Genomic DNA, 27,546 nt, shown 5'->3' on the forward strand with positions numbered 1-27,546 from the left:
GGTCACAGTTGCTCCGCCCCGCCCCTGGCCCCCTCGCCCCCTCGGGACCGGCGCCTCAGAGCCTGGGCCGATCTAACCGGCGCTGGCGTCCGGCCCGGGCAGCCGGCAGGTGTGCGCGCAAAGCTAGCACGTGGTGCCAGACGCTATTTAAGGGCCCCCTGTGCCCTGGCTTTCAGCTGCGTCCTGCTTCAGCCCTTCCTGTCCCGGAGCTGCCGGAGGCTCGAGTGTCTCGCAACGCATCCCGCCGCTGGGGCTGCCGCCGGGGCATGGGCTCTGCGGGCCTGCTCTGCGTTTTCTTGGCTGTCATCGCGCCAGGGGTTCTCGGTGAGCTGGGAGGGGGAGCACCGAGGTAGGGACACGTCTGGGGCAGTGATGGCTTCTGTGCGGCGGTGCAAAGCAGAGAGAATAAGCGAGAAGTTTGGGTCAGTGCCGGACGCTTGACAGCCTCCCGCTGGCTTTGGGGGACCCCCACGATCTCCTGGTCCTGAATGTGCTCACTCGCTCCTCCTGGGGCTGAGACCACTCGCTCTGCGCTGTCTGGGCTCTCGGCTCCCGGGACTCAGCAGATGCTCATCCCTCTCTGCCCGAGGTCTGCCAGCGCTAACGCTAGCCAAGTAACCAAAACCTACCCGTGATGTGTGCAAAGACCTCCCGCTGCCTTCCCCGAATAAGAATAATGTCTGGTCTGAGGCGTGGTTCTCATGGTTTTTGAACTTTGATGTGATGCCGGTAAAGAGATTCTAAATGAGAAACACCTGGTGCCATTGAGAAAAAAAGTTGGTATGTGAATTAAAACTACAGTCGTCTTCGTGTTACTTACCTCCTTTAATGGTAAAGGCTCCAGAAGGTCTCATTCAACGTTTATTAACAGCCCCCCGCACCCCCCCCCATTGGCTTAATTTTAGAGAAGTATAGCAGTTTGTTAAGACTAGAGTCTCTTGGCCACAACATGGATCTAACTTTCTAATTATCTCCAGGATACAATGAATTCCTATTTAAGAAGTTTACTATCTGCAGACCTCAATAACTGGGTGACTTTTGGCAAGTCTTGTAGCTCCCTGACCCTTGGTTTCTTCGTCTGTAAAATGAAGCTAGTGGTAAGCTGCACTACCACCTTACTGAGCTGCCTTGAATATGAGATGAAATTAGGCAAATGAAAGTTGGGGTGTTACTTGTGACTACTAAATATCAGTCATAAGACTACTATATAGACCCATTTTTGTGGAGCCAGCGTTTAAGTATAATGATCCCAGCTTGTTAATTTTATTTATTTTTTATTTTTTTTTAAGATTTTATTTATTTATTTGACAGAGAGAGACACAGCAAGAGAGGGAACACAAGCAGGGGGAGTGGGAGAGGGAGAAGCAGGCTTCCCGCCAAGCAGGGAGCCCAATGCGGGGCTCGATCCCAGGACCCTGAGATCATGACCTCAGCCGAAGGCAGACGCTTAATGACTGAGCCACCCAGGCGCCCCCCTGCTTGTAAAGTTTAGAGATACATTGGTTCTATTCCAGCTTACTTTGTCTGCTTCCTGGCATCCCAATTTCTCCTGACCCTCAGTTGAACATTTCCCCAGACTAGTATCTTTATTTCTCTCTCCTACGTATTAACTTCCTTTGGAAAAGTGCATGTTCACAACTTTCCCGTCGGCATGGCACAGTTGGAGACCTGACTTCTCATCAGCATTCCATTCCTATTTCTAAGTTTTAGAGCGATATTATCAATTGAAAACGAAGTTCTTCATCAGCCCTGCCAATTCTTCATCCCCTCTCAGTACCAGCGTGCAGCCACCCTGTGGTCACTTCACTCCCGACACATGAACCGTAAGGTCTACCTGTCAATTGCTCTGTAACGTGCTTCTGTCGTTTGTCTTAGCATTCTTACACCAATATTCTAATTGTAAGCATTATGATTACCTGTGTCACAACCTCTTCTCTTAAAGGTCACTCTTGATACTAGCCTTTAACTTGCCAATGGTGAAAACCAAAATTTTAAAATACACTTTTCATTACTCCACTCCTTTGCTTCCTACTGCCTGTGGGATTAAAAAAAAAAAAAAAAAATCTAATGTCTTTGGCCTTTCAAGTTTTTGTAGTTGGATCCCATCTAAACATGCACCCTCCCTGATTCCCCACTATTTCCAATCATGAATGCACTGTTCATCTTCTTGCCTGACTATCCCCCATAGTCCTTTGCTCATGCTTTGCCCCCACACTCCTCCTGACTTTTGCTTCTACTATATACCCTCTCTAAACCATCCCTTGACTTGGCTAGTTCCTGACTTGGAGGATGCTTAACAAACTCTTGAAATACCTTTTACCAAATGTATTTAGTTTTTCCAGTTTTATTGAGAAACAATTGACATATATTGCTGTATAAGTTTAAGGTGTATACCCATGATGGTTTCATTTACATATAATGTGAAATGATTACCACAATAGGTTTAGTTAACATGCATCATCTCATTTAGATGCAATAAAAAGAAAAGAAAAAATTCTCCTTGTGATAAGAATACTTTGGATCTAGTCTCTTAACTTTCCTGCATATCATACAGGAGTATTTGCCATAGTCACCATGGTGAACCTTCTATCCTAGTACTTATTTATCTTATAACTAGAACTTTTTACCTTTTGATCACCTTCCTACAATTTGCCTCCCACCACTTACCTCTGGTAGTCACAAACTGATCTCTTTCTTTATGAATTTGGTGTGGTTTTCTGGGTTTGGTTTGTTTGCTTGTTGTTTGTTTTTAGATCCCGCATATCAGTGAGATCGTACAGTATTTGTCTTTCTCTGTGTAACTTATTTCACTTATCGTAGTGCCTTCAAGGTCCATACATGTTGTCACAAATGGTGGGACTTTGTCATTTTTAATGGCTGAATAATATTCTATTGTATGTATACATACCACAACTTCTCCATCCATTCATCCATTGATGGACCTTTAGGTTTCCATGTCTTGTGAATAATGCTGCAATGAACATGGGGTACAAATCTCTTTTTGAGTTAGTGTTTTCATTTCCTTTCAATATATTCCCAGAGGTGGAATTGCTGGATTATATGGTGGTTCTATTTTTAACTTTTTGAGGAATTGAGGTGCCTTTTAAAATGCAGGTTCCTGGGTTCCATCTCATTCTTCAGAGATTCACTGCCTTGGGGTGTGGCCCAGGAAGCTGAGTTTAACAAGTACTCTGGAAGATTCTGAAGCAAGTGTCTATAGGGTACACTGCTATGAGCAAAGTCATATGGAAAGCAAATTCTCAGAGTGCTTTCCCACTTTTCTCCTTTTGTTTATTTGCATAAACTGATTCTAATTTCCTACACTCTTACATTTCACTCTTGCCTAGACTGATAGCATCACTTCATCCTACACTAAGGAAACAAAATCATTAAATAGGAATTCCCTTATTTACCAGTCATCTACCTTCATCTGAGATCAGATCTTTTCTCTCCCCTGCTTAAAACCTGCCAATGGCTTCCCATCACATTGGAACAAAATCCATGCTCTTTAACCTTGACTATAGGTCTCTGTCTCTCTCTGAAATTCTCTGTTCTCCTCCCTCACTCCCTCTGCTCCAGCCACACTGCCTTCTTTCTGTTCCTTGAACACAGTCACGTTTGTTTAGACTTGGGGTTCCATCTGTTGAAGTGCCCTTCCTACATATCATCTCTCGCCTGTCTCCTCAACATTCAGGTCTCACCTCCTCTGGCCACCCTTCTCTGACTCATCGGAAGTAGTCTGAACCCCGGTCACACTCTATCACACAACTGTGGTCTATTTTCCACAGAGCTCCTATCATCATATGACACCTTCTTGTTTATTGTTTTACTTTGTTGTTGGTTCTCTTATTGAAATACAAGTTCACGAAAGCAAGGTCTTTATCTGTCTTATTGCCTGATGAATCCCTCACACTAGCACATAGTGAGGAGTTCAGTAAGAACTCCTGTAACAAGGAGAAAAATATCCTTTCTCCCAACAAAAGTCAACTCCTCCTTCTGAATTATGGTCTCATTCCATCCTGTCTTGCCCGGACAAAGACTTTACTTCTGCAGATATCCTGTCTTATATCACCCATTTGTATCTCTCTGTTGGATCATCCCTACCAGCAGTTAAATATGCCCTAGAGTATCTTTTATTAGGGGTAGTCAGGGGATTTCTCATGACCCTCTTCTCTTCCTTCTCATCCCTCTTCTCAAACTTCTCATTCACTACTTGCTCACATTTCTTTATCTCCTTAACCCACCCCAGACGGGCTTCTCTCCCCCACATTCTCCTAAAGCTACTCTCAGCAAGGTTACTACTGACTTTCATGCTGGCAAATCCAATGGTCATTTTTCTCTCCTTATCTTCTCAGTCTTTCAGCAAAAGCTGACTACTACTTTTCTCTTGAAACCATTTTCATTCTCATCTTCCAAAACAGGGTTTCCTGTTTCCTGACTTCCACACTTACCTGTTTGTTTGTTTTTTTTTTCTGTATTTCTTTAATTACTCTTGGTCTCTTTTGCCCTATCTCTAAATATTATTAGGTCTTGGGGCTCAGCCCTGGCCCTCCTCTAGTTTTCTCTATACCTTCTTCCTAAGAGATCTTATCCAATCTCATGGTTTTAAATACTGTTTATATGTTGATGACTCATTTATTATCTGTAGTCTTGAACTCCCTCCTGAGTGGAAAGTTTGTACATCCCACCACCCTCCTGCATCTCCATGTGGGGGCCCAATAAGTGTATTAAATATACCAACTCTAACATGGAACCAATTCTGCATATGCCCTGACACACACACACACACACACACACACACACACACACACTGGTGCTTTCCCATCTTTAGGACATGATATTACCATCAATCAAGTAGCTCAAGTCACTATAAGTAGCCTAGAAGACGTTACTAAATCCTGCCTTTTCCTTACCCCCACACACAATACAACAAAAAGTTTTTGTTTTAAATTCTACTTCTGAAATATATTCCAAACTCATCCACTTCTCACTGTCTTGCTTTGGTCCAAGCTTCATTTTTTTTTTTTGTCTGAACTACTATAATAGCCTCCAGACTTGTACTTCCTGCTTCTAAAAACAAAATCCAGCCCATTCTTCACTCACTTGCCAGACTATTCCCTTTAAAAGGTAAATCAGGCCATGTGACTCTCCCACTTTAACACTCTGGTGACTTCCACTAGGCTTCTTACTGTGGCCTAAGAAGTCTAATATGATCCCTCCTTGTACCTTTCTAACTTGATTTCCTACCACTAGATTGGTATGATCACTACATTCCAGCCACACTTGCTTTCTGTCTATCCCTAAAGCATAGCAAACCCACCCCTGCTGTTAGGCTTCTGCCTAAAATGCTTTTACTCAGTGTTTCACCTGACTGGCTGTTCTCCAGTCACAACTCAATTGTCTCCTCTTCACAGGCCTTCCACAACCATCATAGCTGAAGTCGTATGTCTCTCTGTCCCTTCCTCCTCCTGGTGCATTACATTTTCACACATCATTCTGTTTATTTCCTTTACCTACCATTTATTTATTGGTATTTATCTCTCTGTCTGTCTCCCTCTATAGGAATATAAATTCCATGGGGGTGGGAAACTTATTTTTAATGTTCACAGTATATCTCCCCTGTTTGGGACAGTACCTTGGTTAATATGCATAACTGTCATTCAAAAATTATCAAATAGCCAGGAAACCCAGTGTTAAGGCATTTGATTATAATAATTCTCATTCTCAATAATAATTTTTCCTCATATCTGCTTTCTGACCTAACTTTCAGTTTTATTTTTATTATCTTATATATTCTTCATTCATTTCAAATGGATTTCTAAGCCATTCCAGGTAAAGCCTCTTGGACCCCAAGTAGAGTTAAAAGTATCCCAGTTCTCCAGAAACTGCTTTGCCTCATCAGTTTTTAACATGGTTTGAAGAATGCATATGTTAGTGTCTTACCACTGTCTTCTATTTTAGACCCAGTCATAATCTACTCTGATTTTTCCTTTTGATTGTAGAATGATGTGAAGAGGGTGCAGTGACCCTTAAGAAAAGTTTTATTTCTTAATGGCTCATGAACTAACCTACTTTTCTCTGATATGGAAGAGAACACAACTGATGGAAATTCTTCTTGTGACCTGGATTTTTGGCAATTCATTACAAATAAGAACTATTGTCCTCCAAAAGAGAGAGTCTCAAGTCTTATTGGGGATCAGATTTTCCCATTATTTCTCATCCAGAAAATATGATTCTTATCTCCTTTCACCTCAGAAGATAACATTATAAAGTACCCTTCTGCTCTGGCTGCTTTTAGATCTCAGTTCCATCTTAGTCCATGTCATTGCTACTCATCATTACAAATTTAACTTGGTCTTCCTGCTTGTGGAGAATTATTTGGTATTGTCCTCATTCACATTATGCAATTATAGATTAAATCACTTGACTAGGCTGAACTGGCACAAGTAATGCCAGGATCGTGAAGTTGGTCTTCTTTGAGGTCAAACCTTTACTTTCCCTATAGTCCTGCTATTTTGTACAGGGATGCACTTGGAGACGTTTGCGGGGTTAATGAAGAAAACCAAAGGAGTTGAGGAGAGAAATAGAAGAACACCTTCAGTGACATCTGGGTCCTAACAGTGATGGCTATTCTTAGGTCCTGTCTATGACTTCTCCAACAGAAGTGTCAGGCTACAGGAAGGCTGAGTCTGGCTGCAACCTTGGGAGCTCTGTTTGCAGTTGTTCATTTAGTTCATGTTTATTCTTTGACTTTCACCTGTACCTGTCTCAGACTTGTTTGAAAAAGAAAGAGATTTATGAATTTGATATTCAAAGCTCCCTTTCCCCAGAAAAAAATGACTTTTCCAGGTACATCCTCAAGTATATGGGTGTTACAGTTTTTTACACATCTCCAAGGATAATATTTGTTTCATTAATAGTGATAATAATATTATTAATCACAAGGAACTGTCTCAAAATGACTAGTTCCTTTTATCTAGTACCCATCAGAAGTATTTACTATGCTCTCTTAGGGGGCAGATGATTCTACTAGATTAATGGAATAAAATAATGAAGAATAATGAACATATTTTCATCTTGCTCTTACCAAAAGGTTTAATGATTAACAGAGTAATGTGAATTCATTAAAACAACTTTAGAGGATCATACATGTGCTGCGCTTAGGGGTCTCTAGTGTACTTTAGTTCCCTGTGCTATCCCAGGAAGGTTTTTATTTATAAGGTTTTAGTTTTTTGTAATGAGCCTGTAAGAAGATGGAACAACTCCAGGGTCTTTATGGAATTTTATAAAAAATCACTTTCTCCAGCTCTTCCTCTAAGTCTATCCCGAAAAGTCTTTGAACTTCTGAACTTCTATCTCTGTATATGCACCCATACTGCAAGATCTGTTCTTTGTCCCGGAAAACATTGCCTCATTTTAGGTTTACTTTCTAAAGATCAAAGTTGTCAGGGTAATTGGTGACAAAACAGAAGCAGAGTAGAAGTTTTAGCCTCTCCTAGTTTTGATATTCCTGTGGTCTTTATCTCTAGGTCAGTGTAAGTTCCTGCCAAGGTATCCTTTTGCTAAGCCTAAAATTAAGAGTGATCAGTCTGAGTTTGCTGTTGGGACATCTTGGGAATATGAATGCCTTCCTGGGTACATCAAGAGGTCATTCTTTATCACCTGCCTAAAGACCTCCAAGTGGTCAGATGCTCAGCAATTCTGTAAACGTGAGTAATCTGTAAAAGAGGCATCTTTGGATCTATCAGGGTATCTCTGTGAGCTAACCTATTATTTTCAAGATAAAAGACCAGCAAATTAGTAAATCATCTTAAATTAAGGGGGCTCCTGGGTTCTCCATGTTTCTTTTGTTCCTAAGAACATTGGGTATGGGGGTTAAGTCATCACAGCTGGCCAGCCCTGTTTATCCTGTAAGCTCCTAACTTTGTTCTATGGTCTCTACACTGTGTTAGAGTGAGATTAAAAGTTAGTATACAAAGTATACACTGGTGTCACTTCATTCTTATCCCATTCAATTCAAGAAATATTTTTCAGTAACCACTAGGTGTGAAACATTAGGCTAGATGATAGGGATGGGGATTCACATAAAAATTAGCTAGTCTCTGCCTTTAAGGAGCTCCTATACTAGCTGTGAAGACTGGATTTTAAATAAATGCTGTAATCTGCTGTAATTTCTTTTATTTATAGAGATAAAGTTCTATGAGACCATAGGGAAGTAAGTAACAAATGCTGTCTTGGAGAACTAGGGAAATCTGAGCATTATGGGCAGAGGAGAGAGCATATTCAAAAGCATAGAGGTACAAAAGAACAAGAAGTCTTAAATAATTATTAAAAAAATAATAATTCAATGTGGCTGGAGTATAAGGAACATGGTGGGGAATAGCAGTTGATTAAATGGCCTGAACCTTAATTGTGGTGGGCCATGCATTTTTTTTTTTCCCAATAAACAATGGCAAGTCACTGTAAGTTTTTAAATTCAGGACGGGGCATGGCCACATTTGTGCTTCTGAAAGATAATGTGTGCGGTGGTATAGAAGATGTACTAGACCAATTGAGACCAAAGTTAGAAAGGTAAATTTTGTTATTCAATGATCCAGTCAGAGATTACAACAATGACTAAATAGTTGGTCTGGAGAGAGATTTCTGGAATCTAGTCACTAAAATTTGGTTACCAGTTGAATGAAGAGCAGTGGGTAGAAGATGAGTTACAGAAAGGAAGTGATGACTATGAGGTTTTTTTAAGCCACAGACTTGGTAAATGATGCCATCAACTGACAGAATATAAAAAGGGGAAATAGAGATTATAAATTATGATTGACCACTGATAATGTTTGCATCTATGCTCAGAAATATAGAGTGTATGCTTTAAACAAATAGTGTTCTGAAGTTGACTGATCCTTTGGAAGATAGAAGAAGTTTTGTAAATGTCAAAAATGTCTTTGAGTAAGTGTAAGTAGGCTAGTTGGCAAGTCCAGTCAGGTTGGTATTTAATATAAAATACAGAACATCCCCCAAATCCCAGTCCCAAATTCTGTTTTGTTTTGTTCTCCATTATAGGTAAATCATGTATGAGTCCTGGAGAACTCCTCCATGGCTCTGTCCTCATACCCATGGGTGTCGTGCTTGGGTCAACAATTACATATTCTTGTGATCAAGGGTGAGTTGGCAGGAGACATCTCCAGAATACATGGGTATTAGAACAGTGGTTTCAACCAGAAACCATTAGTTCTTCAAAAGATATCCAAGTAATTTCCACCTACCCTTAAAAATAGATAAGCAAAAAGAGAATTACCACCCTGATTTGATCCAGAGAAAACTCTTCAAGATTATCCACTAGAAGAGAAAGAAATTTGGGCTATTCTTCTTCTGATTTTAAATCTCCAACATTCCTGACCAGAAATTTGGTTTCAGATTGTTGAATTTTTTGTATGAGTCCTTAGTTGATCACCATTACTTGCCATACATGATATTCTATCCTTTGCCATTCTTTCAGTAGAAAAAAAACTAAGCTTTCCTAAAATGTCCATCTAGCTGGGAGATGATCACTCATCTCTTTGTCTTTAGATATCGACTAATTGGTGATTCATCTGCTACATGTATTATCTCAGACAATATTGTAACCTGGGATAAGGACATGCCTTTGTGTGAATGTGAGTAAAATGATTCCTTCATTGCACCTTATGTAATTCCTCTTGTCCCCTTCTAGAGGGAAACTGGGCATTTACACATCAAAATGAACACCCAGGAGCATTACACTTGGTTTGGGTAGTTCTGGCACAGAGCTGTAGTTTCTCTTCTACTGTATCTCCCAATCCCACCACACTTTCCTTTGATTACTGTTCTTTGATGATAAGTTATTTCATAGTGAATAAGTGCTTAAATCTAAAATATGCTATGAGATTACACACTGCCATCTTTATTCTATGCAAAATGTTGGCCATCCTAGGTGTTTCCCATAACAGTTTATCTGTACTTTGGTGTGGAGGGTGGGAGGAATGTTGACCAGATCATAGTTTCTTGACCTTTCATCAGGCCAGTTCCATGAATCGTTCTACCTTGATACTTCCTGTTTAGAATCATCTTTGAGATGAGGATACAGAATTTCAACAACCCGGGTTGATTATTGGCTGAGTTGAAGTTTGGTTTGCAAGAGTGAAGACAAAATTCCCAGAAGGTATAACCTTTAAATGCCTTCTCTTTTTTCCCACCTACCTCTCAAAAGCTATTCCTTGTGAGCCACCGCCAGCCATCTCCAATGGGGACTTTTACAGCAGCAGTAGAGAGGACTTTTTCTATGGAATGGTGGTAACTTATAAGTGCCACGTTGGATCAAATGGAAAAAAGCTGTTTGACCTCCTGGGTGAGAAGTCAATATATTGCACCAGCAAAGACAATCGAGTTGGCATCTGGAGTGGCCCTCCCCCTCAGTGTATTCCTCCAGTCAAATGCCCAATTCCAGAAGTTGAAAATGGAATTATGGAATCTGGATTTGGACATTCATTTTCTTTAAATGATACTGTGATGTTTAGGTGTAAACCTGGCTTTACCATGAAAGGCAGCAACATAGCATGGTGCCAACTAAACAGCAAATGGAATCCTCCACTGCCAAAGTGCTTTAAGGGTGAGTTGTGTTGAAACTTTGGTGATCTAGAAACAAAATGAAACCTTTAGAGAAATAGATATATGGTACTTATGAGAAGAGGAAGGGAAAGATAGCATAGGTAGTTGGGTATGCTGGTTAAAGAATTTTAAAGTAAACTTTGAAAGTAATATCTAAATTTTTAAGAAGTAGGAAATTTACTATATTCTAGGTCAATACAGGATCTGCATTAATGTAGGGCAAATTAGAAGACATTTCAAAAAAAGAAGAAGGAAAGAAAGAAAGAAAGAAAGAAAGAAAGAAAGAAAGAAAGAAAGAAAGAAAAGAAAGAAAGAGCCAATGATGAGAGATTTTTCTCCAAAACATATCTATGATTCAATTTTATTTAAATGAGGATAAAATAAACTCCCAATCCTATTGGCAATGCCAATGGAGGAAATTGGCTGATGTCAGAATTTGATTAAAAATACTGTAGACATTATACATTCTCTTACTGAAAAATGTGGCCTTTATGGAATAAGGCTAGAATTAAGACTGGGTCACTTCCCCATTCTCCCTTTCTCCCCTACTCTTATTAAGAAATGTCTAACTTACTAAAAACCTAGCAACACTGGGAGGCCCACAAGGCTCAGGAATGTTATCAACCTGGTTTGGGGATAGCAGGAAGAAAGAGGTACATTTTGATGGTAAAAATCTATTACAATAGATAGGTTCCCTTGGCTACAATATTAGAGAATATCCAAGACTTTTTAGTTAAGTGAAATGGAAAATGATGAGCAGGTGTAACGTTTCCCAGCATAGATCAAGATAGGGAAAGCACATAGTTTCATGGTTCATCATATCTAAAAAGTAATGCCTGTTAGTCCCACTCCACCTCCACCCCAGCCAAAGGAGTCTCTGCCTTACACTTAGGAGTGTTGACATACCACCTTCATCCCACCCCTGCCAACCCCAAGTTGGCTTCAGTTGCAGAAGAGAAAGTTCTTATTTCAGAAATAAAAGGCCTTTGGTCCTGTTCTTTTCTCAGGGTGTCTACCACCTCTACATATCAACCATGGTAGTTATAACATCTTGGATAAGCAATTCTTTCCAACTGGACAGGAAGTGTCCTACAGCTGTGACCCTGGCTACACCCTCATTGGAACTAACCCTATACAGTGTACATCCTTGGGAACCTGGAGTCATGCAGCCCCTGAATGTGAAGGTGCCTAAAGCTTTATTCCATCTTAAGGAAACTCAACTGTTTCCTGACTCTTCATGTGCCAGCCTTGTCTCTTTTTTCCTAGCAAAATCATGCGATGCCATTCCAAACCAACTTCTCAATGGCCGTGTGGTGGCTCCTCCTAATCTCCAGCTTGGGGCAGTGGTTTCATTTGTTTGTGATAAGGGGTGAGTGTGAGGGGAGAGGGCCTGAATTGAGACCTATGACCCATAGCTAAGCAGTGCAAAAAATGATTTCTAAATATAGAAAAATTTTTTTCTCTTTATGATTTTTTTTCTCTTATTTTCTTTACCTTGTATGACTAATAATTCTAATATTAAGCAAACCCTATGATTTTTCTCCAACTCTATGTATTGTGCATGGCCAGAGAGAGCTAGGAATTGTCTTTTCATCAGGTGAAAAAGCAAAATTTGGGGTCAGAAATTAAGGCTCCTATTATGAAGAACAATGGGGTTTCGGTAAGAGGGGTTCTTTGGGGTGATCTTAGGTAACAAGGTCTTTGATGTTTTCTTCAGTAGGAACTAGGGGGTTTTTTCTTTCTAAATGGTCAAGAGAATTTTGACATTTGGATGCCAAAGAGGAAAGGGCGAATTCAAAAAAGAGAATATGATCATTAGGATTTTTTTTTCTCTGTCTTTTCACCTGGTCTGAAGTCATCACATAGCTGAGCTGATTCACAATCTTGGACTTTTTCCTTAAGCCAGAAATGATTTAAAAAAACAATAGAGGCCGTTAATACCACATCCTTGAGAGAAGTGATTAATTCCATGCAGCTGAAAATTGACTTGTTCTGGTGATGATTTGCTCCCCCTTATTATTTAAGGTACCGATTAAATGGCCAATCTTCTAGTCAGTGTGTCTCAGAAGGAATGAGAGTACTCTGGAATAATACGTTTCCTGTCTGTGAACGTGAGTAGAAAACAAAAATAATCAAATATAGATCTTCTGCCCTAATATTGGGTGTATTCCCATGCATAACATCTTATTCATATGTGTGCTTTGAATATATGTATGCCAGTCTTCTGTATGATCTAGGATGCAGACCAAAACTCAATTCATTGAATTGACTACATATTGTATCAAGTATTCTATATATATAAAAATAAATGCTCTCAACATTCTCCCTACTGAAACTGAGTAGCACTGATGTGCTGAAATGGTTTGGCTGTGTCTTCTTATACAAGTTCCTCTATGATGAGCAACTCTTGGAGCTCAGTGGAAATCAACCAGAAGTTCTGGATGTTGGCAGTTTTCCCTTTATTCTGAGACTCATTCAGGAAAGATGTGCATATATCAATACAGCTATAACAATATCCTTCATGTGTATTAGGCCAAGTAAATAAAGGCTATGAAGTCATTATTCAAAACCTCTGATCACTTCCTGTGGGCTTTTTCAAAGATGTCCAGCATCAAAGGATAACAAAGGATCTGTAGTGAGGCTGCAGTATCTTCAGTAGTAAGACAAAATGTGTTCTCACCACTTGTAGCCCCAGCTGTATGTTTGAAACAGGCATCGGATAGCTAGTATGTTCCAGGTATCCTACTTGTCATTTTCAGGTACTTTTATCTCACTGGATTCTTCTTGTAACCTTATGAAGTAGCTTGAATTATACTATAGACAAAGAAATTGAGGCTTAGAGAGGGTAAGACTTGCCAGTCACACAGCTATTGAATGACAGCGGGGATTTGAAACCAAGTCTATGGAGCCCAAATTTCATTAGTGCGTGGTGCCTCCCCACATGCGATTAATGAATTATTAAGATTCTTCTTATGTGCTCTTTGCCTTGTGTTTCACTATGAAAATTGATGAGACTCTAAACTATTCAATAAATTCCGTTTCATTGTTACTGTTTGGTCAGGATGGTGTTTATAGACCAGTTGATTTGTTTGCTGCAGATTGAGAGAAAGGTAAGAACTTAGGAGGTTGGGGATAAGCACGGACTATGAGTAAGAATTAAATTATACAAATTTCTAAGTCTGTTTCTGAAAAAGTGACATGACCTATTTTTGGACCTTTCATCTAAATTTAAATCTTTTCATTGCAGGATTAGTATGACCCCATATTTCCTTGTTTACTTTTCAGGGATTTCTTGTGACCCTCCTCCTCCTATCAAAAATGGTTGGAATAGTTATTCTTCTGGCCCCATACCTCTTAACACTGTGGTAAGGTACACTTGTTCTGGTGCCTTCCGCCTCATTGGAGAAAGAATCCTTTTTTGTATAAGTAAAGACCAAGTGAAAGGAATCTGGGATAAAGCTGTTCCTGTATGTGAATATTATAATAGAAATTCTCTTTGCCCTGAGCCCATAGTAGCAGGAGGATACAGAGATAAAAGATCTAGACCACCATACAGACACGGTGATTCTGTGACATTTACCTGTAATACCCACTTTACCATGAGAGGAAACAAATCTGTTTGGTGCCAAGCAAATAAAACCTGGGGGCCAACACCACTACCAACCTGTGAGAGTGGTGAGTAAAAACAAACACAAAGCTAAGTGGGGAGGCTGGAAACTTGTATTTCTGTGCAGATCAAGTTTTTATTCTGAAGGAAGAACAGTGTGGATGTGTGAATGGTGGGAGTGGAGGGGAGGGAAAAGGGTGAAAAGTATGGTTTCTAGTTTTTCCTTAGTCCTGGAGGGAGATAAATATTCATTCAACAGACATCAATAGAGCAAAAGATAATGGGAAAATGTAACTGAACATACCTGAATGGAATAAGTCTCACAAGGATGGGGGTCAGAGTTGTTTGGGATGTGGAAATTAGATGGTTTTAAACTATATATCTGGGTTACTGTTAAATTGAGAAGAAATGTGGGATCTAATAGCAAAATACACCCAATGGATTTAAAGCTCATCTTTGAATAGCTATTGGGCTATTGTGGCAGAAATGATGCCCTGTGATCTGCAGCCTCAATGAATATTTTTTGAAGTGGTCCACTATTGTCCAAACCACCTAGGAAGCCATAGCATTTCAGATCACATGACTTTGAAGATAGGGGCCACTCTAAGTTCTTCATTTTCTTATCATTTGGTTTGGTTTATGTTGCTGCTGAAACCTAAAGCTGAATCTCAATTATACAATTACAGGGATTGGCAATACTTGACAAAAATTATACCATCAAAATTAGCTGTTTTCTTAATAAAGAACAGTATTGATCAGTTCTAAATCAATTGAGTTGAAAAGGCTGTCAAATCATTAGAAAAATATGGATCTATCTATAAATACATATATAATCTTGGAGGTAAAGAAGATCTTAAGATAGTCACAAAATGGGGTGACCATGGAAAACAAACCTTTAGAAAGATTTAGATAGATTTGTATGTATTGACATGGAAAAATATAAACAGATTATTAAGCAAAGGCATAGAATAATATGTATTAAGAACACGTACATACACGTACTATGTGTGTATATATGTATCACGTATAGGATCCCCAAAAGGTATATTACTAATGTCTGGCAGGATGGCACCCTAAATAATAACATGCTCCTTTTGGTGCAGAGAATAGGCTCTGGGTAGGTGGAGAGTATGGGTGAAAATGAACTTTTTTTGGTAATTGAAATTTTTCACAGTGTAAATGTAATTCATGTAGCTAAAAATAAAAATGTACCATTTGTGGTATAAAATGTATACAGTTAAGCCACACCTGTCTGATCTTTGAAAAGCTGAGTTAAAAATTAATGATGACTGGTTACCATAGATCACATGTCATATATTTGGATCTATGTAAGTCAAAATCTAGATTGTGAAGGATGTATCATCTGACGGCCTTTTTCCTACTGTGTGTGTGTAAAGATTTCCCACAGGAGTGTCCATCACTTCCCACCATCCCCAATGGATCTCACACAGGGGAGAGGGTTGGCCCCTTTGCCCCAGGATTATCTGTGACTTACAACTGTGAACCTGGTTACTTGCTTGTTGGAGAAAAGACCATTAGATGTTTGTCTTCGGGAAAGTGGAGTGCTGTTATTCCCACATGTAAAGGTACCTACATTTACAACCGATTTTAAGAATTTGGGCTATTCTGGGGCACCCAATTGGCTCAGTCAGGTTAGACTCTTGATTTCAGCTCTGGTCGTGATCTCTCAGGGTCGTGAGATTGAGCCCCGAGTTGGGCTTCATGCTGAGTGTGGTGCCTGCTTGAGATTCTCTCTCTCTCTCTCTCCCCCCTCTTGGCCCCTCCCCCCAACTCATACTCTCTCTCTCTCCCCCCCTTGGCCCCTCCCCCAACTCATACTCTCTCTCTCAAATTAATTAATTAACTAATTAATTAATTAAAAAAAGAATTTGGGCTATTCTGTTATTTGCCACACTTTGCTCATCTTTGGCTTATTTCCTTAGAAGCACAGTGTGAACCTCCAGGACCGTTTCTCAATGGACAGATAAAGGGCCCTCCAAGTCTTCGGGTTGGTGCGACTGTGAACTTTGACTGTAACGAAGGGTGAGTGTCAGGAGGGCCTTGGAGATTTCATTCATTTCGTTTTATGTGTGCATGGTGTGACCAGTGACACCTGCCGAGGGTTCCTCTGTGAGAATCCAGGGAGAGCCTACAGTGAGGCTGGGAGAGAGAATGCTTATGAAAGGGATTGGTACACGTCAAGTAAGTGAATTTGTCTTGGATTTTAAGTGGAGGCTGTTGCTCTCAACACCCACTGCTCAATAGTCCTGAACGACCCCCCCTCTGTCTCTAGGTATCGGTTACAAGGTCAACCTTCCAGTCAATGTGTAATTGCTGGACAGCGGGCTTCTTGGACCAGGATGCCAGTATGCAAAGGTAGGTTAGAAAACTGTGGTTTGCAGCTACTTCCCTGGTCCTTGAACAGAACGCTCCATTCTTGGCTTAACTAAAAGCTTTTGGTTCAGTCATTACTATACAGAGATCTCACATAGACATCTGGAAGGGGTATGTTCTTCACTGAAGCATCCTTTAGCCGCCTCCTTCCTCTCTGCTTACTCAAGTGAAACAGGGTTCCTAGGCTCTTCTTTCTCTGAAAGCTCTATAAGCTTGCCAGCCAGGCCGGGCACAGAAAGGGGATTGTATATTCAGCAGAAGAAATCAAAGTGTCAGCCCAGTAGATATACTCAGGAATAAAGTCCTAAATCATACTTAAAATTATATTGCTATAGCTGCCTTGATTGGTATGTTACAGATTCAAATGTCACTGTCCCTGAACCTAGGAGGGGACAGTGGTACAAGGAACATCCGAGGCATTCTTTGTTTGCAGTACAACAGCAATCTTGTCATTTCTCTCTAATTTCTCTAGAAATTGTTTGCCTGCCACCTCCTTCTATTCTCAATGGAAGACACACAGGCAGCTCTTCGGGGAACTCTCCATACGGAAGCACAGTTACTTACACCTGTGACCCAGACCCAGAGAAAGGAGTGAGATACATCCTTACTGGGGAGAAGACTATCCGTTGTATCACCAATAGTCAGAAGACTGGGATCTGGAGTCACCCTGCCCCAAGCTGTGAACTTTCTAGTTCTGCCATTCAGTGTCCACCTCCCCAGATCCTAAGAGGCCAAATATCATCTGGGCAGAAAGAGCAATATTCCTATAATGACACCGTGGTATTTGCTTGCTCATATGGCTTCACCCTGAAGGGCAGCAAGGCAATCCGATGTAATGCCCAAGGCATGTGGGAGCCATCGGCACCAGTCTGTGAAAAGGGTGGGTGTTCCAATATGTTACTGATTCATTTTTTTGAAGTGTTAGAGGATGGGGTTATGGATTTAAGCAGGGCCTTTTCCAGTTTCTAGTCCCCTCAATTCTACTACATATAGTGAATATAAATTATATAGGTTTTCTTAACATCTCTCCCCCGCTGTTATTTCATTTTGTGGAAGTATCCTTGGGGGAAAAGCATTAGGGATCACTAAGTTGCCTCATTCTTTAGGGAAAAAAATGTTGTTTGTTTCAATACTAATTTTTTTAAGGAAGTAAGCAAAGCCCCCGCCCTAGGGATATATCCTGTTAAACACATAGGAGAGCATTCCTTAAAAAAAGAAGAGACAGGAGAAGAGTTAGAGCCCCGAGTAGGAACTGAACAAAGTCTGCAGCAGCCGAAGTGCAGAAACGAAAAAAGATGAACCACTGATCTAAAAGTACCCAAAACTGAGCTACACATTAATGATAAGTTCTTTGCTTGTTTCTTTCTGTTGTTTATATAACAGAATATATAAACATCTTTTCTTTTCCTTTAGGGTGCCAAGCCCCTCCTACAATTCTCAATGGGCAAAAGGAAGATGGACACATGGTCCGCTTTGACCCAGGAACATCTATAAAGTACAGCTGTGACCCTGGCTATGTGCTCGTGGGGAAAGAATCCATACGTTGTACCTCTGAGGGGGTGTGGACCCCCACTGCCCCCGAATGCAAAGGTGCCAGGCTTTGAATGTAGATGTTTTATGGTTTTGAGGTTGCCTTGAGCTGATTTCTCATCCAGGTCTCTTTTCTTAGTGGCGGAGTGTGAACCTATAGAAGAGCAAGTCTTTAAGAAACCCCAGGGTCAATTTGTTAGACCAGATGTTAACTCTTCTTGCGACGAAGGGTGAGTGAGGGCTGTCTCAGCCTGACCCAGGTCTGGTTTGTCAGGGCACACTACAAACTCTGTCGTCTGTGTTTATCTCAAAAAGCCTTCCTTGTCACCTGTTCGCAGAAGGGTTGATTGCGCTATTGTTGCGTGCGTGGAAACACTGCCTATGCGATGAATGGATGGTGCCGATGCTGTCTACATATTTGTCCCTATTATTTCTTGTCCTAAAAGTGGTGAGTCTGCTTTGCGCCAACAGCTTTGCTTAGCTTAGTGGTCACAAGATGAAAAATGACATGGCTCTTTGTCCCTAGGTATCGGTTAGGGGGGAGTGTTTATCAGAAGTGCCGAGGTGCGATTCCTTGGTTTATGGAGATTCGTCTTTGTGAAGGTGAGTAGCGAAAATGATGGAGGACCTGAAACGGTGTGAGATGTACACATTTCCTGGGAGATTTCTGTCTGAGGCCATGTTATGGGAATCCTAATATTAGATTCTGTTCGATTAACTTTGTCAACAGTTCTAGTTGCACAGTTTTGCTGTCTTTCTGCTGTCACCTCTTTCTACTTCATAGCATGCCAATCAATTTAAATGTATTCACTTTCTGATTCTCTTTTGTGATTTAGCAGTTTAAGGATAATGAGGACAGTGAGTATATGAGCAACCATCCTTAATTTGGGGAACACTATAGTTTAGTGGAGAGAGAGGGGATTGGTGTGGGATCTGTTTCTATTGCTTCATTTGAGCTGGGGCAATTTTACGTAACTCCTTGGAAATTCCAGCCTCTTATCTGAAAACTTAAACTGAGACTCCAGACTTCAAAGTTATTAAAATTAAATGGTACTATCCCTACTTTGTAGATGAGAAAATCACCTGTCAAAAGTAGATGCTCTATTGACAGCGATTCTTGGCTAACCTATCCTATCACCTCAGCACAAAGATGATACTCAAAAAAGCTTAATTCTACCCACCCCCATGCCTTTTATTCACTTATTGGTTCCTTTAAAAAACAATGATTTTAACTACCAATTTACTACTAGACTTCACTGCCTCACAATATGATACTGATGAACATGTTCACTTTTAACAAAGATTTCCATTAGAAAAATCTTTGCTAGGATATCTGTTTAAATCGAGTTTTACATACATAAGGAGCTTTGATGTTAACTCTTATCATCAAAATTCATCCATATCTTCCAGGAAACCTGATAACAACAGGTTCATAACCAGCTTCATTTCTCTTCTTTGGTGTCTTCATTTCTCTTCTTTGGTGTTGCTTCGTCTTCTCTTCTTTGGTGTCTCTTCATTTTCTCTTCTTTGGTGTCTAATACTGGAGCAAAATTCTACAGTAAATTCTCATCTCTCCAGAAATCATCTGCCCACCACCTCCTGCCATCTACAATGGGAAACACACAGGGAGTTCCTCAGGAGATATTCTATATGGAACCACGGTCACTTACACATGCAACCCTGGGCCAGAGAGCGGAGTGGAATTCAACCTCATTGGGGAGAGCACCATCCGTTGTATAAGCAATGACCAAGAGAGGGGCACCTGGAGTGGGCCTGCCCCTGTCTGTAAACTTTTCCTCCCTGCTGTTCAGTGTCCACCTGCCCAGGTTGCAAATGGATACAAGATATCTGGCAAGGATGCCCCATATTTCTACAATGACAGTGTGACATTCAAGTGTAATCATGGATTTATTTTGAAGGGCAGCCATCAGATTCGTTGCAAAGCCGATAGCACCTGGGATCCTGATATACCGGTTTGTGAAAAAGGTAAAGACCCAATGGGGGAAAATGAGGTATTTACTTATTTATTCTTGTTTATTAGCTCCAACCCAAAACTAGAGTTGTAGAAAAAGGCAAAGGTGCACAGATTACTATCCCATTTCTTCATTCTGTGATGGAATGTCCTATGTGTTTTTATGTGTTCTTCATGTAAATGCCCCCTTGGATCTGGGATATATTCAGGGTAGATAATGAGAGGAACTTTTTATTTTTTTTCAAGTTTTTATTTAAATTCCACTTAGTTAACATACAGTGTAATATTAGTTTTAGGTGTAGAATTTAGTGATTCAACATTTCCATACAACACCCAATGCTCATCACAAGTGCCCTTCTTAAACCTCATCACGGATTTCACCCATCCCCCACCCACCTCTCCTCTGGCAACCATCAGTTTGTTCTCTATAGTTAAAAGTCTGTTTCTTGGTTTTCGAGAGGACCTTTTTAAAGGTGCCTGGTTCCTGCGAAAGAGCAGAAAACATTTAGTAATTACAGCTTCATAATTTTTGGCTTAAAAGTTTCAGATTGTCTGCTGTCAAATGTTGTATACTTAATGTTCTTGAGTATATATTTCTTTTTTTCTTGTTGGTATTTATGTGGGGAGTTTTCTCTTCAGGCTGCCAGCCACCTTTTGGGCTCCAGCATGGTCAGCATACAGGTGGAAATAGGGTCCTCTTTGTCTCTGGGATGACTGTAGACTACACCTGTGACCCTGGCTACTTGCTTGTGGGAAACAAATCCATTCACTGTATGCCTTCAGGAAATTGGAGTCCTTCTCCCCCTCGGTGTGAAGGTACTTTCAGTTGCAGAGTTGTTTTTCTCTGTGATATCAGGCATGCATAAATAATTCAAATTTTGCTCTTCTAGAAGCACCATGTCAACCTGTGAGAGATTTTCAAGAGCCTCCCATTCATTCACATGTGATACCAGTCAATACATCCTGTCAAGATGGGTGAGTATAATATGGTCCATTCTGAAAAGGGGTCTCCACCTCATTTTGTGCATTAATTCTGTCCTCAGCTTGTCTTAGTGACTCCCTCTAGAGGTCTCTCATTGTCACACTCACAGGGAATGTGAGGTTCCAAAGGTCTAACTAACATCTCTCTGACTTTTCAGTCCTTACTTGACATGGAAATGACTTTGCTGTGGAAAACTCTATGTCTGAAGTAGTTTTCTTACTTGGAGGGCCAAGAGTTTTAGCTCCTTGTCTGCCAAAGCTCTTATTTAGAAGTGCCCCTGTATTTGTGGTTTGAGGAAGCTAGGTTGCAGAGATGTGATACTGGGAAGAGGAAATGCATTACAATCTCTCTCTAGGTACCGGTTGACAGGACATACTTATCAGAAGTGTCAAGATGCTGAGAATAGGGTTTGGTTCCAAAAGATTCCACTTTGTAAAGGTAAGTTAGAAAAAAAAACTGTCATTGGGGTAGTAAGGGGTTAGAGAGGGAAGGCCACTGAAGAACTAGCCTTATAACTACCTCAATAGTCTATGTGTTCTGTCTCATTGTACATAAGACAAATCTTTCCGTGTTTGGTCAGCGCTGGCATTGGGGAAAAAAGTGGTCAAGTAGGAACTGAGTATTTGCTATATATCTGCTCAAGATTTAAGAAAAAACCATATATATGGCCTTTATTTCTAGTTTATGGGAACATAGCTATATTTATTCCTCTCATAATACTTTGTTTTCTGAATTTTTTTGGAATGAGTATGTATTACTCACATAGAGAATTTAATAATGCTGTTTTAAAGGAAACATCACCTGGGTTCTAAAAATCTAAATTCTTGTATGGTTACGTGCAGTACGAGCAGTTGCCTAGTTTCCTTTGTGCCTGACTGAAGACTGTCCACCTTGGTGTGCTAGCTGAAGCAGAATTTCCTAAATCTCTTCTGCAGTAATTCACTGTCAGCCTCCACCCATGATTGACCATGGAAGGCCCAGGGGCGTCATGGCAGGACCCTTCCGATATGGAAATGAAGTCTCTTATGAATGTGACCAAGGATTCTCTCTTCTGGGAGAGAAAAATATACGATGCATAAGTGATTCTGAAGGACATGGATCTTGGACTGGACCTTCCCCAAAGTGCTTAAAATCTCCACCTGTGATTCACTGCCCTAGCCCAGAAGTCAAACATGGGTACAAGCTCAACAAAACTCGTTCCTCATATTCCCACAATGACACAGTGTATGTCGCCTGCAATCCTGGCTTCATCATGAATGGCAGTCACGTGATTAGGTGTCATACCAATAAATGGGTGCCAGGTGTACCGACTTGTATCAAAAAGGGTAAGATATTTTAAGGAATAAGGGATGGGGTGTTGCCCAGAATGAAGAAAAAGGGCTTTGAAATTGCACTGACCATTCAAACTACAGAAAAGCATGTAAAAGTGACGGCAATCACATTGTTTTACAAGATACCTGCCTTGTCTTCTCCTCTGATTTTTTTTATCCCTTCCCTTTCTAGGTGTGCTGAGCAAAAGTACATGAGAAGATAATGGTTAACTGCCAAACTGATGGAGTCTCTAAAATTTATTCTTTTTACTAATTTATAATTTAAAAAAAACACACATACTTTTTGGGAGGGCAAGTGTTTGGCAATAATATTGCTTGATAATTTGATATTTAAGGCTGTGAAACCAGCCAGAAAGAGAACTTTGGGTTTGTGGAGATGAATGTTGCCCTTCAAACCCATCAAATTGTCTTTCTTGTCATTATAGTTATCATTCAGCAGTTTTATTCCTGTCAGTAACTATCTACAACAGAGGCTGCCAGTCGGTGCCCCAAGAACTGAATTCAGCTCACCAGAATGGTTTTCTTTGGCTAGCACAGTAGTCTCATCCTAAGTGAAACCCATCTGCACAGCCCAAGATAAACAGTGAATGTGTAATACAGTGAGGACCCCCTTTGCTTTCCTGAAAGACACCTGTATCTTGAACCAGGTGATGGCTGCCATTTTTAGGACAGATGTTCTCTGATTTGTCATATCTGGTGGCTTTACTTCCTGGTTCCAGAAGGCATTGGAGTGTAAGACCCTTAAACTATAGCCCCTTCGCTATTTAAAGGGAAAAGAAAATACTATTACCTGATAGATTACAACCGTGGGCCACGACCATTGATGTTTCATTATGCTACTTTTGACATTTCTTCAGATCTCATATGATATATGTAGGCAATGCAAATTTCTGTCCAGTGCTACTTGGTTTAGGTAGAATGAGTATTTCTTGATACCAATTAGTTGCCTTGTTCCCTACCTTCTTTCAGTATTGCTGTCACCCACAGATAGTGTTGGCTATATGTTCCTTTGTGTTAAATTAAAGATCCTTTTTTATTGGTGTCTAAGCTTCCTTAGGATGTCAACCTCCACTTAAGATACCCAACGGGAATCATACTGGTGGAGATATAGTTCGATTTTCTCCTGGAATGTCAATCCTGTACAGCTGTGACCAAGGCTACCTGCTTGTGGGAGAAGCACTCCTTCTTTGCACACATGAGGGAACCTGGAGCCAATCTGCCCCTTATTGTCAAGGTGTGGTGTCTATTATTCTCCTGTTTTTTTATTCAAATGTCTCTGAAATAGATATTCAGTAGGTATTTCAACTTAAAATAACCAAATAAATGCATTAATTGGCTCATTTAATTAAATGCATTTCATTGGGTTGATTCAATTGGATGAATACATTAATTAGTCTAAATACCACAAAATTAAAAAAAAAATGACTTAGGGTGTAGCTTATCTGAGGAGTGATCACTTATGTAGCCCTTTAAATATAGAAAATTGAAGTACTTATACCAATTAAACAACTAAAGTGCAGGTTGAATTAACCTGTGGTTGTAGTTATGATAAGTGTGCATTTGACAAAATACTGATAAAAAGCACAATGATCTTGTCAGTATATTTCCTCTGAGTGGTGGTGGAATTATGGATATATTTTTTTATAAAAGCTTCAGAATTTCATTTTCATTAACATAAACAATGCATATGAAATAGGAAGAGTGAGTTAATATCTAATATTTATCAAGCACTTTTTACTAAATGCCAGAAACTGCACACAACATCTTACATGCGTTATCTCATTAATCTTCCTGAGAACCAGATGAAGTTCGTGCCATTATTATTCCTATATGACAGATGAGGTCTCGGTAGAGTGGAGAGATCTGTAACTGACCCAAAGTCACACAGCTGGGGAGTCCTAGAGTCATGATTCAAATCCCAAACCTCCTGCTATTGCCCCTATGGTGTGAGATGAAAGGAGAAATGAGGAAGTATGTTCTGTATGGACAATTATAGAGTAACAGTGGAACAGATGAAACAGTCATTAAGAATTCTTAATATCACCCATTCAGCCTTTACCATTTCTCAAAGAGGCCATTAAAATTATCCAACACTATTAGTTTAGAAACTAAAGCTCAAAGAAGGAAAATAATCTGGCTTAAATTACCTAGAGGTAATTGAGATGGATGGTTGACACAGAAAAACTCTGCCTAAGATGTTCTTTTGTGTTCTCACAGTGAGGCTTTCCTTACTGAGAATGAACCGAGTTGGTTTCATAAACCTTTCCATTCAGGGCAGTATCTACTTCCTTGAGAAAAGGCTAAAGTATGACCCAGCTTCAATGAGCTTTCTTTCATTTCAGAGGTAAACTGTAGCTCCCCAGAGTATATGAATGGAATCCAGAAGGGGCTGGAGCCTGGGAAAATGTATCAGTATGGTGCCATCGTCAATTTGGAGTGTGAAGAGGGGTATACCCTGGAAGGCAGTCCCCAGAGCCAGTGTCAGGATGATCAGGGATGGAACCCGCCCCTGGCTGTCTGCAAATCACCAGGTAACAGCAAAAGGCTACCGTGCTCATACTTGTCTCACTGGAGAGAAGAAGAGTGAGGAGTATCCATCAATGTTAGGGACTTCTAGGTTTTAAATTGATGTGGGTCTGTGACCAGTGCTACAGTAACAGATGAATTTGAAGTTAGTGGTCTATTCTAGAAAAAGCAGAACTTTCTGAGGATGAGGGAAGTAAAGAAGAAAATAAAGGGAGAGGAGTACCAACCTACAAGATGCAGAACTAACAACCTTACATTTTGAAAGGAGCTGTTACTGAGATTTCTCTTGCTGAATCTTGGTTTATAAGTACTTAACCAATTTGACAGGGACCTCCAAAAAGTATGTTGAACAACATGTTGTAACACTTACTACTTGCATTCTAACCTGAGAAATCTCTGATTACAAAGTTGAGTATATTGGCTTTTTTCATTCGTGAACTACCCCAACTTACTGTGTTATTTTTTTAAACATCCAGTGAATTGTTACATAAAAAATGAAGGAAGAGTGCATACAATGCAGGGTCCCAATACATCTTTTTAAGTAGATTTTGAGAGAAAGGAGCTGAGTGTTATCTTTGGGGATATTACCACGGGACTTTGGGCTGCACTGAAGTATGCAACTAGACTAATATTTTTGTGATTTTGTACTCTCCTTAGCTTCACTTGCTCCTCTTCTTAGTGGTAAGTTTTCTTAAATATTTGAATTAAATTTCTAATGATGTTTTATTAAAAAAAATATATATATATATATATCGAATTTGAGGCCCTATATCCTGCCTGTTATTTTTGTTTTTCACTTTAACTCCTAGGAAATTATCCTTTTTGGTGTCTTAAAGCTCTTTTAATATGTACTTCATATTACAAACTGACACTTTTGGATAGAGTTGAATAAATAATTTAAAAAGCCAACTATGCCCAGTTTTTCAATTGAAAATTGAGTTTATATTAACTTTTGATCTTTTGCATGATTTGGTACTATCAAATAGGCTGACTTATTCTGCAACAGCAAAATATATTTTCCAACTGAGAATTAAATGTTGTTATGCCAAGTCGTGGGATCCTTGTGTCCTGAGCTCCTAATATCACCCCAGTAACAAGAATATTATTAATAAAATTGAAAGAAACAGAAAAGCTCGACAGAAACTTGACTGGAGCCCTGTGGTCAAATGCTTGGTGCTTTAGATTAAAGGTGGACTGGATTGAATCAGAAAAAAAATTAAGCCCAAGTATGATTATTTAGGAATGTAACATTTTATGCCTAACAAAGGATAAGTATAAAGTCCCATAACAATTTCCCCACCACTAGGAACAGCCCCACAATTACTTCAAAACAATATAGGTCACAATTGTCTGGCATTTGATACTTGCTGTTTTGTTTTCTAGGTCTTTCTGCAGGTTCAGTACTTCTTGTATTCTTGATTGGTGTCACCTTATGCACAATATTTAAACACAGAGAACGGTAAGTTCAATGCATCCTTGACCAAAGGGTACAAAAGGTTTTGGCTTCTTGCCTGAAACTAAACTCAGAAGCACAAGTCATATGACAAGAACATTGTAGTGTGGAGTAAGAGATCTTGTGCCATATAGAAGGAAGCCCTCTCTGTGAGAACTTAAAAAATATCAAGCACAGGGGCGCCTGGGTGGCTCAGTCATTAAGGGTCTGCCTTCAGCTCAGGTCATGATCCCAGGGTCCTGGGATTGAGTCCCACATCGGGCTCCCTGCTCGGCAGGAAACCTGCTTCTCCCTCTCCCACTCCCCCTGCTTGTGTTCCTGCTCTCGCTGTCTCTCTCTCTGTCAAATAAATAAAATCTTTAAAAAAAAAATATCAAGCACTTATTTTATTTGAATGATGTTTATTCAGATGATATATATTAAAAAATCTAGAAAATTAAAATTTTAAAAATCCTAGTGGTAACAACTGCAGATATTTTGGTATATTCTTATCTGATCTTATATTCTTTCTCTTTTTCTCTTTTTAACTGAAATTTTGACATGATAGTCCCCTGCTTTAATTTTTTTAATTTGGCTTTTGTCTCTTGTGTCTTTATATTATGTTTTCTTTTTAATTATGTAATAGTATATTGTTCTATGTATTTCTGTATTATGGAAATTTTAGGTTGCTTCCACATTTATTTTGATAATAAATAAAGATACAAGAGACATCTTTGAATAAACCTTTTTCCACATTTACTTATTTCTGTAGCATAAATGTCTAGAATTACTAAGGGTAAGAGTATAAACATTTAAGATGCCTAATCAATATTGCCAAATGACTTTCCAGGAAGTGTGTTCTAACTTGACCATATGTCAAATAATTAATATATTTTGGTATGTTGTGTTTCTGGACTTCTTTTCCTGCTGTATTGATTTGTCCTCCCATCACAAATTACTTTGTGTTTAATTAATATAGCTTTCTACTATTATATGGTAGGTCAAGAATTCCTTTGCTATAATTTTTTAGGATTTTCCTTTCTATTCTCTTCTGTTTGTTCTTACCAGGTGATTTTTAGATCCTTTGGCATCTCCAAAAAACATATGTTGAGACTGCATTTAAGTCTATAGATTAGTCTGTGAGAAACTGAC

At 39.7% G+C, this 27,546-nt stretch overlaps 1 protein-coding gene across 1 annotated transcript in view; it reads left to right on the forward strand.

Annotated features, from left to right (window-relative positions):
• Window positions 1–266: 266 nt before the first annotated feature.
• The window catches only part of CR2 (complement C3d receptor 2), a 31,067-nt gene continuing 3,787 nt past the window's right edge, over window positions 267–27,546 (forward strand). The window contains exons 1-25 of the mRNA XM_045877126.2: window positions 267–324; window positions 7,530–7,709; window positions 9,058–9,157; window positions 9,565–9,650; window positions 10,223–10,621; window positions 11,628–11,804; window positions 11,887–11,989; window positions 12,646–12,731; window positions 13,906–14,295; window positions 15,625–15,813; window positions 16,171–16,270; window positions 16,521–16,603; window positions 17,094–17,501; window positions 18,035–18,211; window positions 18,291–18,381; window positions 18,678–18,754; window positions 19,730–20,137; window positions 20,763–20,939; window positions 21,014–21,098; window positions 21,461–21,543; window positions 22,041–22,430; window positions 23,485–23,670; window positions 24,779–24,967; window positions 25,620–25,643; window positions 26,346–26,421. Coding sequence (XP_045733082.1) covers window positions 267–324; window positions 7,530–7,709; window positions 9,058–9,157; window positions 9,565–9,650; window positions 10,223–10,621; window positions 11,628–11,804; window positions 11,887–11,989; window positions 12,646–12,731; window positions 13,906–14,295; window positions 15,625–15,813; window positions 16,171–16,270; window positions 16,521–16,603; window positions 17,094–17,501; window positions 18,035–18,211; window positions 18,291–18,381; window positions 18,678–18,754; window positions 19,730–20,137; window positions 20,763–20,939; window positions 21,014–21,098; window positions 21,461–21,543; window positions 22,041–22,430; window positions 23,485–23,670; window positions 24,779–24,967; window positions 25,620–25,643; window positions 26,346–26,421 — 4,322 coding nt within the window. The remainder of the gene's footprint in view (window positions 325–7,529; window positions 7,710–9,057; window positions 9,158–9,564; window positions 9,651–10,222; window positions 10,622–11,627; window positions 11,805–11,886; window positions 11,990–12,645; window positions 12,732–13,905; window positions 14,296–15,624; window positions 15,814–16,170; window positions 16,271–16,520; window positions 16,604–17,093; window positions 17,502–18,034; window positions 18,212–18,290; window positions 18,382–18,677; window positions 18,755–19,729; window positions 20,138–20,762; window positions 20,940–21,013; window positions 21,099–21,460; window positions 21,544–22,040; window positions 22,431–23,484; window positions 23,671–24,778; window positions 24,968–25,619; window positions 25,644–26,345; window positions 26,422–27,546) is intronic.

This window comes from Mirounga angustirostris, unplaced genomic scaffold (assembly GCF_029215605.1).
Source record: "Mirounga angustirostris isolate CCGP_5_RB_7025 unplaced genomic scaffold, mMirAng1.0.hap1 SCAF_6, whole genome shotgun sequence".
Taxonomy (NCBI): Eukaryota; Metazoa; Chordata; class Mammalia; order Carnivora; family Phocidae; genus Mirounga; species Mirounga angustirostris.